The following is a 12,854-nucleotide window of genomic DNA, read 5'->3' on the forward strand; positions in this document are numbered from 1 at the left end:
GGAAACAAATATTGCATTACAAACACTAATTCCAGAAGACTTCACACCCACATTCCAAAATCTAATTAGATTAATTTCCCAGGGCATACGTGTATTCTTGGTAGCTTGCAATTTTTAAGTGTCAAAATAAAGCCTTATTTTTAAATGTGGGTGGTGTTGATGAAACAAGTATGAGTAATACTTGCAGGAAACACAATATTAGCTTTAGCAAGGAAGTGGGTGATACTTGAATAGTCCTTCAAAGAGGCACTTTCCATGTCGCACCAATGTAAAGCAAGAGTTCTAATGTGATCACACGGTAAGCACAGACAAAACCCCTTACGGTGCTTGAAACACAGTTTTACTTACCAAAAATGCAATGTTCAGGATGATATCTAATGTATAAAGTGAAGGCAACAAGCTGATGGGTAAATTTCCAACCACAGAATCACCTGACCTCCCCTGTTTTGTTTAATATCTACTAACCAGAGAGACAAATATCATATCGCTTACATGTGGAATCTAAAAAAATGATACAAATGAACTTATTTACAAAACAGAAATAGACTGGGGATTCCCTGGTGGTCCAGTGGTTAGGACTTGGTGCTTTCAATACTGTGGGCCTGGGTTCAATCCCTGGTCGGGGAACTAAGATCACACATGTCCCGAGCTGCACGGCACAATAAATAAATAAAGACAAACAAAAACAGACTCACAGGCATAGAAGACAAACTTCTGGTTACCAAAAGGGAAAGGGGGGGAGGGGAGGGATAAATTAGGAGTTTGGGATTAGCAGATACAAACTACTATATATCAGTAAAAAAGATAAACAAGAAGGACCTACTGTATAGCACAGGGAACTATATTCAATATCTTGTAATAACTTATAATGAAAAAATGTGAAAAAGAATATATATATATATGACTGAATCACTTTGCTGTACACCTGAAACATTATAAATCAACTACACTTCGATTACAAAAAATAAAGATAAAAAGTAAACTAATTTTTTAAAAAATCTACTAACCAGAAAAGACTGTGTAAATCCTGTTTTAATAGAGAGGTAGGGATGACAGAATTAAACTTGATTTGGTCTATCTTTCGAGGCAGTTCTGCTCTGCTCACCGAAGTTCCAAGAGTGATGTCTCCCCTGTTGGTCTTGCCATGTTTATCCCAAACAGAAATCTCTGAAGGATTAAAGAAGAAAGAGCAGGAGAAGAGCTATGAACTGTTGTTAGTACTCTACTCCATTTAGTACTGGCAAGTAAGAATAGGTACTAATTCTCCAAATCCTGCAACTATTAACAGTCCATTAGGGCTTCCCTGGTGGCGCAGTGGTTAAGAATCCGCCTGCCAATGCAGGGGACATGGGTTCGAGCCCTGGTCCAGGAAGATCCCACATGCTGTGGAGCAACTAAGCCCGTGCGCCACAACTACTGAGTCTGCAAGCCACAACTACTGAGCCCGCATGCCACAACTACTGAAGCCCGCCTGCCACAACTACTGAAGCCTGTGCGCCTAGAGCCCGTGCTCCGCAATGAGAGAAGCCACCGCAATGAGAAGCCCGTGCACCGCAACGAAGAGTAGCCCCCGCTCGCCGCAACTGGGCAACGAAGACCCAACGCAGCCAAAAATAAATAGATTAATTAATTAATTTAAAAAATTATTTTAAAAAAATGTCTAGAGGGACTTCCCTGGCGGTCCAGTGGTTACGACTCCTCACTTCTGAACTAAAATCCCACAGGCCGGGCTTCCCTGGTGGCGCAGTGGTTGAGAATCTGCCTGCCAATGCAGGGCACACGGGTTCGAGCCCTGGTCTGGGAAGATCCCACATGCCGCGGAGCAACTAAGTCTGTGTGCCACAACTACTGAGCCTGCGCGTCTGGAGCCTGTGCTCCGTAACAAGAGAGGCCGCGATAGTGAGAGGCCCGCGCACCGCGATGAAGAGTGGCCCCCGCTTGCCGCAACTAGAGAAAGCCCTCGCACAGAAACAAAGACCCAACACAGCCAAAAATAAATAAATAAATAAATAAATAAAAGTGAAATTCTTAAAAAAAAAAAAAAAAATCCCACAGGCCGTGCAGTGTGTCCCCCCCACAAAACGGAGATCTAGACTGTGTATTTGTGAGGAAGCAGTATAAATCTCTGGACCTTCTGCTCAATTTTGCTGTGAAACTATAACTGCTCTAAAAAATAAGTCTATTTAAAAAAAAATGGTGCCTAGAATTATTTTTTTTTAAATGTTTACAACTGCCAAAGTGCAGAAAGGCATTAAAACTACCCTCCCATTACTTTAAAACAGCAAATGTTAAAACAAAAGGAAAAAAAGGATTCATTCATTTATTCAATAAATATTTCTTTCTTTCTTTTTAATATATTTATTTATTTTTGGCTGTGCTGGGTCTTCGTTGCTGTGCGCGGGCTTTCTCTAGTTGCAGTGAGCGGGGGCTACTCTTTGTTGTGGTGCGCGGGCTTCTCATTGCGGTGGCTTCTCTTATTGCGGAGCACGGGCTCTAGGCACACAGGCTTCAGTAGTTGTGGCAGGCGGGCTTCAGTAGTTGTGGCACGCGGGCTCAGTAGTTGTGGCTTGCAGGCTCAGTAGTTGTGGCGCACGGGCTTAGTTGCTCCACGGCATGTGGGATCTTCCCGGACCAGGGCTGGAACCCGTGTCCCCTGCATTGGCAGGCAGATTCTTAACCACTGCCCCACCAGGGAAGTTCCTCAATAAATATTTCTTGAACTCCCAACTGTGAGGCAGGCATTGTTCCTGGTCCAGTTGGTAGGCAACTCTTTCACTGCTGCCTCTTAAAGGTGCACACCACAATCAATGTCACTATATTCAACAAATTGTGGAATGCACATTATATGCCTGGCACTGTCCTAAAAACATAGGTTTAAGAAAAAAAATTAAGTACAATCAACACAGGTGGCTTAACATAGTAATATGTTAACCAATATGTATTATTCGGGTCTCTCTGTTTGCTTTCTTGCTGTTATTATTTTGGGCTACTCCATTTCTTATTAGCACCAAAAGAAAGATGGCAGAGAGGACACTAGGAGATAAAGGTAGATTCTGTCACTGAGTAAATTTTTAGCCACAAAGAGTAGAACAGTTATAAGGAAAGCTAAAATTTCCAATGGACTTTTTCTTACTTCACATTAATGATCAAGCTTACAAAAAGTTGAGCTGACACTTCAATAACTTCTCACTTCTTTCTAACACGTAGGTACAAAACCAAAAAAAAAATTCAAATGTAAGAAATTCTTGCTTTGCCATTTCTCCAATGACCAGTCACAATTTCAACAAGTCAGTGAAAACTATTTAGCCTATTAACATGACTTTTTAAACAAAGTCGTGAGTAAATGCAGTTTGGTTAATTTTGGTACAGAAACAATTTTACCCTAGTCACTTTAAATCAGCCGTTTATACTTTGTTATAGCTCCTGATATAAAATAGAAGGCCCCTATTTTAATACAATTTAATCCAATAAAGTTATTACAAATTATGGGTTTTGAGTCCATTTTTATGATTGCCTGATAACTTCCTGACATTTCATGATTTCTCAAAAATGTCCTAGAATATCAAAGTTTACGCCTATGGAGAGGTTAAAAAAAAAAAAAAAAGGAGAAAAGAGAACGGTTTTACTCTGTCTACAAAGCAGGATGTGGCTAAGAACAGGCCTTTAATGTAAAGTGCATGTTAGAAACCTGTCGTTTTGAAAAGCCTGCCTGGACGTTGACTGGCATCCTAAAATGTGTGTGAAACTGGATGGCATTTGTGGAGGTCTATGAAAGCTGAGAACACCTATTACAAAGAGCTCGTGGCTACCCGAACCAGAGCTCCATCTCTCTCCATACAGAAGCATCATTCTGCCATGTTAGGCTTGAGCGCCCCATCATTATCTCATTACCTATGTGCATGATCCCCACAGCCACCATTCAAGGAAAACCCTCAATCACGGCCCTGCCAGGCTGCCCAGGGCTGCCCCACGCACCGCACAACCCTGAGTCTCTCACCACCAGAGAACGGGAGGTTTATTTTTCAGAATCCTTCATTATTCTAATTTTTAAAAAATCTCAAACATTAATAAAACAAGGCAACTGGAAACAGACATTTCGTTCCCCTTCTACTTCTTGGAATTTAAACTCAGATTTTGCACTTCTCTTAGCACAAATTATGTGATCATTCTTTTCCCTCTATTAACCTCTAAGCCACTCAAGGGCAAAGGGCAATACTCTACTGGAATGCCTTTTTCTTTTTTTTAACTCTTCACTGACATATACTTGTATAGAGACAACGGATGACTCATTCTTCCTCATAAACTTAAAAACAAGTGAAAAAAATTCTCAATTAGTTTACACATCTTCTCCCTTAAAAATCTTTTCCAATGATTTTCACTGTAGAAAATTTCAAGCATAGACAGTAGAAAGCATAGTATCACAAGTCCTCCTGTACCCATCAACCAGCTTCAACAATGACCAACTCCCAAGCACGTTCCCTTCATTGACATCCCCATCCACTACCACCCCAAATTCTTTTGAAGCAAATCCAAGATTTCCTTTCATTCATATATATTCCAGTTCCCACTGATTTTCAACAACTCCCTGTCTTTGCCTTCCTTCCCACCCTCTACCTCCAAAAATAAGTGTACAGAATAATGCAGGTGATTGTAGCTATTTTACCGGTTTTCTTCTCTTAGCTACCCCCCCTCTTCTGGATCACCTTCTATAACGTTCACCAACATCACCGTGAAGTGCCCACCATTGTGTTCAGTCCCTTTAACTACAGCCTATTTCACTTAGAAATATATTGCATTCCCCCCACCCCAATAATCGCCTTCTCTAGTTTGAACAAGTGAAACAAAATCGTGCCAAATTTTCTATTCTCTTGATTAAAAATTACTTCTGATTTGTTCCCCTCATCCCAGAAAAGGTAAAAAGAGCCAAAGGGAGTGGAGAAGGAATAGAAGAAGAAAGAAATTCAACACTTAAAATGGTAGATTCTGCCTAATTGGCCGTGTGTAAATACTTAAAACCATCTGTTACTTTATTTTTTAAATGAATATTTGTAAACATCAGTCGAAAATTGGAGTCCCTTTTGATAGAGGATGTTTATAAAATGAGTTATCTTAATGTAAGGGAGCTATTGCCTTCAGGATTTCGGTATTAATACCAGTGGCTGCTTCTGAGCCTAAGAAGTGGTTATGTAAAAACAATTAAAGCAAAAAAAAAAAAAAAAAAAAATTAAGGGAGGATGCGCGCTGTTTCTATAGCTGCTCTAACCTTGTTTTATTTTGACGTGAGATTTCTTCGCCTCAGCTCAGAGAGCCACCACCACCCCACACTTTCTCCTCCACACCCTTTACAAATGGAATTCCGAAGGGAGGCACTTTCGAGTTCACCATGGGAAATGTCTCATCTTGAGAACATTTCAGGGCGATAGTTGAGATTTCATCTACTCCTCCCTCTGGACACTGCTCTGCACATCCCTTGCCCGGTGATTGCCTCAGGAATCCAGAGGAAGGCAGGGAAACGAGCTCCGGTCCACAAGCCACAGCCTCTTCTCCCCGAGGACGGCCTGTGCACCGCCTTGGCATCCTCCTTTCGCCCTGGTCCGGGGAGAGGAGCTTCCAGACAGCACGCTACTTGTTTATCCATCCGCGCCCCAGGTTAAGAATCCCGGCGGGGCGCTCCCTACCCCAGTTTAGCCTCTTTCCTCTGAGCAGTTAAAAAATATAAAATCTACCCCGCGAATGCCTCTTCCTGAAGGTGATAACACCAGATCTCCCTCTAACTCCGACTACTTTCCCCTCCAGGCCAAACGCCGCAGTCCCCACATCAAATCGAGGATCTGAGCTGCCCCTCAAAAAATCACAAGTGCACCCCTAAACCACCACAGGGCAAACGTCCTCGCCACTAGGAGGAAGACACCAGTTCTCGCCCCTGCGCCCCAAAACCCAAGACCCGGGGACGGCCCCTCCAGGGCCGCCCCGCCCCCCGGAGGAGCGCCTGACCCGCCCGCACCTCCACGAAGAGAAAGCAGCCTAGGACCTCGAGTCTGGGCGCCGAACACCGAACGCAGCCCTGAAAATCCCCGGGCCTCCACGCCCCCATTGGGTCGGCCCGCGGCGCATTGGTTACTCGCTCCGGGGGATTAAGGCTCTTCCCAACACACACCGCTGGCCTCGGGGCGCCGAGGAGAGGGAGTCCCGCCCGCGCCTCCGGCTCAGGCCGCGGGGGGACCCAGATCCGCGCCCCCTGCTCGGGCCGCCGGGGACCCACCCCAGCGCCCCTCACCTCCGAAGGGCGAATCTGGCTCACACCTCCTGCTCAAGCCAAGGCCGACGAGACGCTCCCGGACCTGCGCCTACCCCCAGGCCGCCGGGACCCCGACCAGCGCGCGGTCGCCTCCACCCGGACAGCCCGGCCCGCGCCCCCAGCCCAGGCGCGCCAGGCACCTTCCCCCGCATCCCGGCGGGCCCAGCCCCTCACTCACCCAGAGCTCGGTGCCCCAGCTCATGGTGCAGGGGGCGGGAAGGGGCGCGCCGCGCGGCAGGCGCGGCTCTCCGGTCCCCCTCCCAGGCGATCCCTTCGCCCCTCGAGATCCCCGCGACCGAGGAAAGCCCGTGCCCGCGCGGTCGCCGCCTCCTCCGGCTCGCCGCTCCTCGCCTTGAGTCTCCTCGGCGGCTCCTCCTCCCCTTCGCTCCTCAGCAAAATGGCCCGAGGAAGCAGCAGCCGCGGTCGCCGCAGCGCCCGCCAGCCCGCCCCACAGCCGGAGAGCAAGGGGAGGGGGAGGGGCGGGAGGGGGCGGGACTGCACGCCGGGGGCGGGGTCGGCCTGACAGCTCGCGCACGCGCGCGCCCCGCCCCCGGCCCCGGCCCCACCTCCCCCTAGGCGCACTCCGCCCCGCCCGCGTGGTCCGGGGGTCCGGAAGGACCCGGAGGGAGGAGGGGGCACCGCCGGGACTTGGAGGCCCGGACCTTCCCCCCGCACCCCACTACCGATTTTTTTTTATTACTTATTAGCAACCACACTCTCTGCTCTTAGGACAACCACTCGCCTTTGAACATAGCCGGCCCCGGTTATTACGGGTGCTCTGCAGAGGCCTGAGGTTGCTCCCCTGCGCCGAGCGCCGCTTTGAATTTCAGGACCATACTTTTCCCTGGCAGCCATTCACACCGACCGGAGTTCGCTCGGATGGTCTTTCCCCACCGCCCGGGAACCGTGGAGGCCCGAGGAGCCTTGCAGCCTTGCGCGGTGGGAGTGGGGCCTCGTACGGTGCTGTGTGTGTACTGCACACAGAGGGACGTCGAGGCGAAGAGCGGCCAAACAGCTTTCCAACAGTGATTTCCAACTTGTTCGGCCAAGAAACTCTCAGACGTGAAATCACGTTGCCGCTTAGTGGGTAAAAGCAAAGGCGCTGGGTCCACAGACAACGCGTTTGGTTCCAATCCAGCCTCCCGCACTTACTAGCTGGGTGGCCTCCGACAATGCCTCCACCTCTAGAAGCTCAGAGCCCTCGCCTGACAAATGGAGTTATTTAATAATGTAGCCATCTTGCCGTGTGCTGGCGAGGATCAAGGAAATGAGCACCTGTTACCTGGCCTGTTGGTGGTAAACTGAGAGCTCATTTTTCAGTAGATACGGACTCTTTTTTCTCTGTATTTGGAGGGTCTACACAAATAACATTGCAGGAATGGAGAATTGCTTGAGTTCCAACTCCTTCCTCTGAATCGCTAGGCCTTTTCTCCCCAACTTTTCTTTCTTCCTCAGCTAATGCTACTGACTTTTCTGAATAACTGTGGACTCCTAAAATGGGCCCCATTTTAGAAATATTTCACAGTGATGCATCTCTCCAATCCCACTACACCCAGCCTCAACCAGCTTATCATTCTCCACGAGAGGGTGGAGCAAGGGTGGTGTTTTACTCTTGCAGATAAACCAAGTTCTACTTCCTTTGTTGGACAGAATTACAATAAATTTAAACAGTCAAAACTGTTTTGGTCTTTCTTCAGTTACAAGTTCCCTCCATCCCCTTGTTTTTAGTGTGTGTGTTTAAATATTTTGTTCTCGGTTACCAGGTCTGGGAACTCTTTACCCAAGCCTGCTAGATGTGTAACAATCAGAACTGCCATCCACTTATCTCCCAAGGTAGATTAATAGCCAGAGTGAGTTGGAGGGGTTAGAAATTCAAACAATACTGCACAGTTTAGTTGGCTATTTGGAAATGGTAAGTGAAATGCAGATCATCTAACAAGACCCTGCCTCAGTATTCACCTCAATTTCCCTTCCTACCAAGGTTTAATATTTTTTCAAGTACACTTGACTGCCTTCTAGGAGACTTCTCAAAAACAGAGTGACCACGTGTGAAAAGATGCTAATCAGGAGGAAAAGCAACCTGCTGCTCTAAAGAAGAGAAAGAAGAGGGGACAAAGAGGAAGGGACAGCAGAAAAAAAAAAAGAGAGAGAGACCACATTAAAAGGAAACCTTTTAAGATGAGTAAGCCGGAAATAGTTATAGGAGCCCATAAAAAGCCACAGCAGCAGAACTATATGGAACTGGGTTAATTAGACCACACTGCAAACATCTTTAACTTCATTAAGACTGGTGGTGGGCTTCCCTGGTGGCGCAGTGGTTAAGAATCTGCCTGCCAATGCAGGGAACACGGGTTCGAGCCCTGGTCCGGGAAGATCCCACATGCCGCGGAGCAACTGAGCCCGTGCGCTACAACTACTGAGCCTGTGCTCTAGAGCCCACGAGCTACAACTGCTGAGCCCGTGTGCCACTACTGACACCTGCGCGCCTAGAGCCCATACTCCACAACAAGAGAAGCCACCACAATGAGAAGCCCGTGCATCGCAATGAAGAGTAGCCCCCGCTCGCCACAACTAGAGAAAGCCTGTGCGCAGCAACAAAGACCCAACACAGCCAAAAACAAATAAATAAATAAATTTATATTAAAAAAAAAAAAGACTGCTGGTAACTGAAAAAGGTTTGAAAGTATCAGAATCTCCAAGAAATAAAAGAAAAAAACACCATTGATTTTAAAACAATGGAAGCCAACAGGATTCAGGATAAAGAGAAATAAGCCAGCAGAGAAAAACATAAATACAGCACAGTATTTTTTAGGGTGAACTAAATCCACTTCAGTTTCCCTTATAATAAAAGGGAGTGAGTTTTAAAAATTCTATTAACATTACTGTGACTGACCTACTTAGGAATCAATTTTCACAAGAGGTATTGTAAACCCTGTCTATGTAAATGCTGGAATTACCTAGGTGGTCAGTCTGGGTTATATACACCTGTTTTCCCTTTCAGGAACATCTAGAGAACACTGATTTACAAAGTTATGATCTTGGCAGGTGACTATATAAATTTCCACTGAATAATCTGATCACATGGACATTATTAGCACTGAAATAAGGTATCTAGACAGAGACCCTGTGTAGTTGCCATGTAGTTAGAGGTAAACAATTCTAACAGGGTCGTTTGGCAACTCTAATGCTGCTTACAAGTAATAAACATCTAATTCAGGGGCTTAGATGTACAGATATCTCTAATCTATTTTAAAGAAGCTAGGTTTTGTAATTGTTCAATTGGGATCCTAGTGTTCCACTACTTATTAGGTACGTGGCCTTCTGCAAGTTACTTAAACTCTCAGAATTTCACTTAAAACAGGGACCTCACAGGTTGTTGTGAGGCTGGAAGGAGGGAGCTGGCGGTGAGCACAGGCTTTGGTGTTAGCCAGAGTGGATAGCCCTGCACAGAAAGCTCTAGAGCTTTGGTTGAATTATTTTCCTTCTCTAAGCCTCAGTCTCCTCCTCCATAAAATGGAAGTAATGCTACTTTGCTCCAAAGGTTACTGCAAAGATTAAAAGAAAGAATACATGTAAAATGCTTAGCACGTGAGGGCACAAGTATTGGTTCCCTTTCCTTTCCTCTTGTTTTCTGGAGGATTTTTACTTCCTCTATCAAGTAAAGCAATCCTTTAAAGCACTTCTGATGCAGCAAGACAGATTGCCTGAACTGCAATTGATTGGTGGTTGTCTATTGGTGAAGTACTCTTCCTAATGAAATTCTCAAGATTTTTTTTTTTTCTTTTAAAATAGCTTCCATCAGTTTCTAGCTTTTAATTCTCCATTTGCTTATCATTCAAACTCTAGTGGAAAAAGCTGAAGTGGGATAAAAGTAGGAACTCTGTGGTGAGTAGAATCTTAAAACTGCAACCAATTTTTGTACCTGACAGTGGAATTCCCCTGAAGTTCTATAAAGATGTGCCTAAAATCAGGAAAAACCAGCTGTATGTGGCTGAGCCAGTTACACACTGTGCCACCAAACTGAGGAGTAATGAACTGGAAATTTTTCTCCAGCCTGCAGGACTCAAGATGTGTCAGGGCCTAGCTTTTCCAAGAAGATCACTTTCTGCAAAGAGAGGCCGTGGGCTTCCCCCATGTCCCAAGAAATGACATTTCAAGTCAAAGAACGAAAGTGACATTTGACTTCTGAGTGTGTTGCCAGACCCCAATTTGACTTTTGGTTCCCTATACTGTGTTTATAGAGGGTTTTGGTCTGAAATGTCATCCCTTTTGATAAGAAAGACAAATGGCAATCATAAGTGGAGAATATTAACCCAATAATTACATTAAACGTCTCTGGAAATTTCTAAATTGATGCTAAACATTATGAATCACACTAGGTTCAAACGACCAATTCTGCTACTAGTGGCAAACTTCAGCGGATCTTGCAAAGTTAGAGGAAATAGAAAAATAAAATCCACTTGACTAAGAGGATAAGGCCAAAAGTCAGGTTTAGGAGATAGTATTTCCAGCCCCTCCAGGCCTTTTCAGTCAATACCTCAAAGTTTAATGCCCCTTTGAAAATGTTGCCAGGGAGAGGCAGGCCTAACTTGTTCTGTTACTCAACAGGTCTGTTTCCGGTTACAGTACCATGATTATGCAAATAATCTGTTCTTGAAACTCTGAAATCATGTGCTTAAATATAAAAATATATAAATAAATATAAAATTGCCAAGATAGCAGTTTTCACAGAATTTGAGAAGCAACTGTCTAATCAATACTTCACTTTAAGTCTTTGTAATTTGTGTTCCCTTTCTTACTTCTCTCAATTCCAAGCTAATGACTGGCACAATATAGTTCTCAAATACCTGAAGAAGCTATTCCTCATAAACGTCTGGACAGATGCCATTGGTATGTGACCCTGTGAAGGTCACATAATAATTCCCAAGTGAAAAGAAGCAAGGAATAAGAACCCAGCTTTGAGCCCTTGTAAAACTGTTTCCCAGAGACTAAAAGACAAACGTCTTCTACTTTATAAACTAGTTATTACAATATTAAATAAAATTAATATTCTTCCTGATCAATCCATTTTTAGAAGCCTATTATATTCAAATTTAAAACCAGAGATTCTCAAAAATGGTACCTCACTTTAAAAAGTAAACTATAATAATACTCCAAAACACTGTAAATTGCCTTTAAAAATGAAACTGCACTTGAAAATCCCCATTTCTTTTAACAATTAGTTTCATACTGAAGTGAGAATCAGCTAACTGCCTTTGGTATTTCCTCTAGATACCTAAAAGAAAGTTATCAACTATTTTACATTTCTTTTATGTTCTTTCATACTGCTGATTGTTAAAATACTTTCTGAAAATTTCTCTTGCATTTCACTTGATAACACGCTGGTTACTCAGATTCTGGGATTTTATTTTTTGAAAATTTTAAATTATAAGAATTAAAAGAAAATAATAATAAAATTATAAGAATTAGAAAGACATGTATGGTATAGCGCAAGAAGCGCAGATCCTGTTCTGAAGCAGATGCAGTTCCAGTCCTGGTTCTAAAGATGCTTGCCCAAAATTACCCAACTCATTGTGTGATCTTGAGCAAGTCACTTGAGTTCCTTGGATTTGTTTTCACATCTGTTAAATAAGGTGGAAGGATCTGTTGATTATCGAAGGACCCTTCCAGCCTCATATGAAATGAATTTTTTACAACAATAGCAGGACAGGGATTAAGTGCTGGGCTTTATGGGAGAGGCCTGGATGAGAGTCATTTATAAATGATCAGACCACCCTGAATAAATTAATTTATCTAACCAAGTCTTATCTTTAAAAAAGGAACAGAAATATAGATCTTATAAAGATTTTGGTCTTAAATTAGAAAATGTACATATAAAGTACTTAGCAGAATATTTGGCAAACTTAATTGCTCAATAAATAGATTAACTATTATCTCCTTTGTGGATTTCCAAAATAATAAAGTTTCTTCTTCTCAGTTTCCTGTAAGATGGGGTAGTAAGATCAGATGAGAATTCTGTTCAAAGAAGTAAGGTTGCATATTCACAATAGATGGCTAAGGATATGAGGTTGGAGAAAGAAGTAAACAACCAAATAGTAAACATTGCCTTTCTAGCTTCTCGGCTACACCTTAGTACCCTGTTTTTTTTCTTGCAGAGGGTGTGACAGAACCTGTACTGGTTTTTGACTCAAGGGAAGAATTCATAGATTCATGACTTTTACTACTATGATTGCACAGCTAAAAGATCTAGGACCCTCCCTCCTCTATTCTGTACTTTCCCAACTGATTCTTTTTAACCTGAGTACAGCACTTTAGCTCCATTTAAATACATCATGTTAATTTCAGTTCCTAGGTCCAGTTAAAAACGAAGAATCTGATTCTGTCATAAAACACATTAGTACACTGATAGTCACTCAGTATTGGGATTCCTGGTGGTTTTTATTTTCTCCTCTTTTGCTTAAATGATTGCACACAAAGAGCATGCATTATTTGTGTGGCAAGAAAAACGAAAAAACAAAAACAAACCAAAAAAAACCTCAAAAAACTAAAAACTAAA

General features: G+C 43.8%; 1 protein-coding gene across 7 annotated transcripts in view; it reads right to left on the reverse strand.

The window, feature by feature from the left end:
• FNBP1 (formin binding protein 1) overlaps positions 1-6,714 on the reverse strand; it is a 144,119-nt gene extending 137,405 nt beyond the window's left edge. For all 7 annotated transcript variants that reach the window (XM_059925824.1, XM_059925829.1, XM_059925828.1 and 4 more), the window contains exon 1: positions 6,477-6,714. In XM_059925824.1, coding sequence (XP_059781807.1) covers positions 6,477-6,500 — 24 coding nt within the window. In that variant the 5' untranslated portion in view covers positions 6,501-6,714. The remainder of the gene's footprint in view (positions 1-6,476) is intronic.
• Between the last annotated feature and the right edge of the window lie 6,140 nt (positions 6,715-12,854).

Source organism: Balaenoptera ricei, chromosome 6, assembly GCF_028023285.1.
Source record: "Balaenoptera ricei isolate mBalRic1 chromosome 6, mBalRic1.hap2, whole genome shotgun sequence".
Classification (NCBI taxonomy): Eukaryota; Metazoa; Chordata; class Mammalia; order Artiodactyla; family Balaenopteridae; genus Balaenoptera; species Balaenoptera ricei.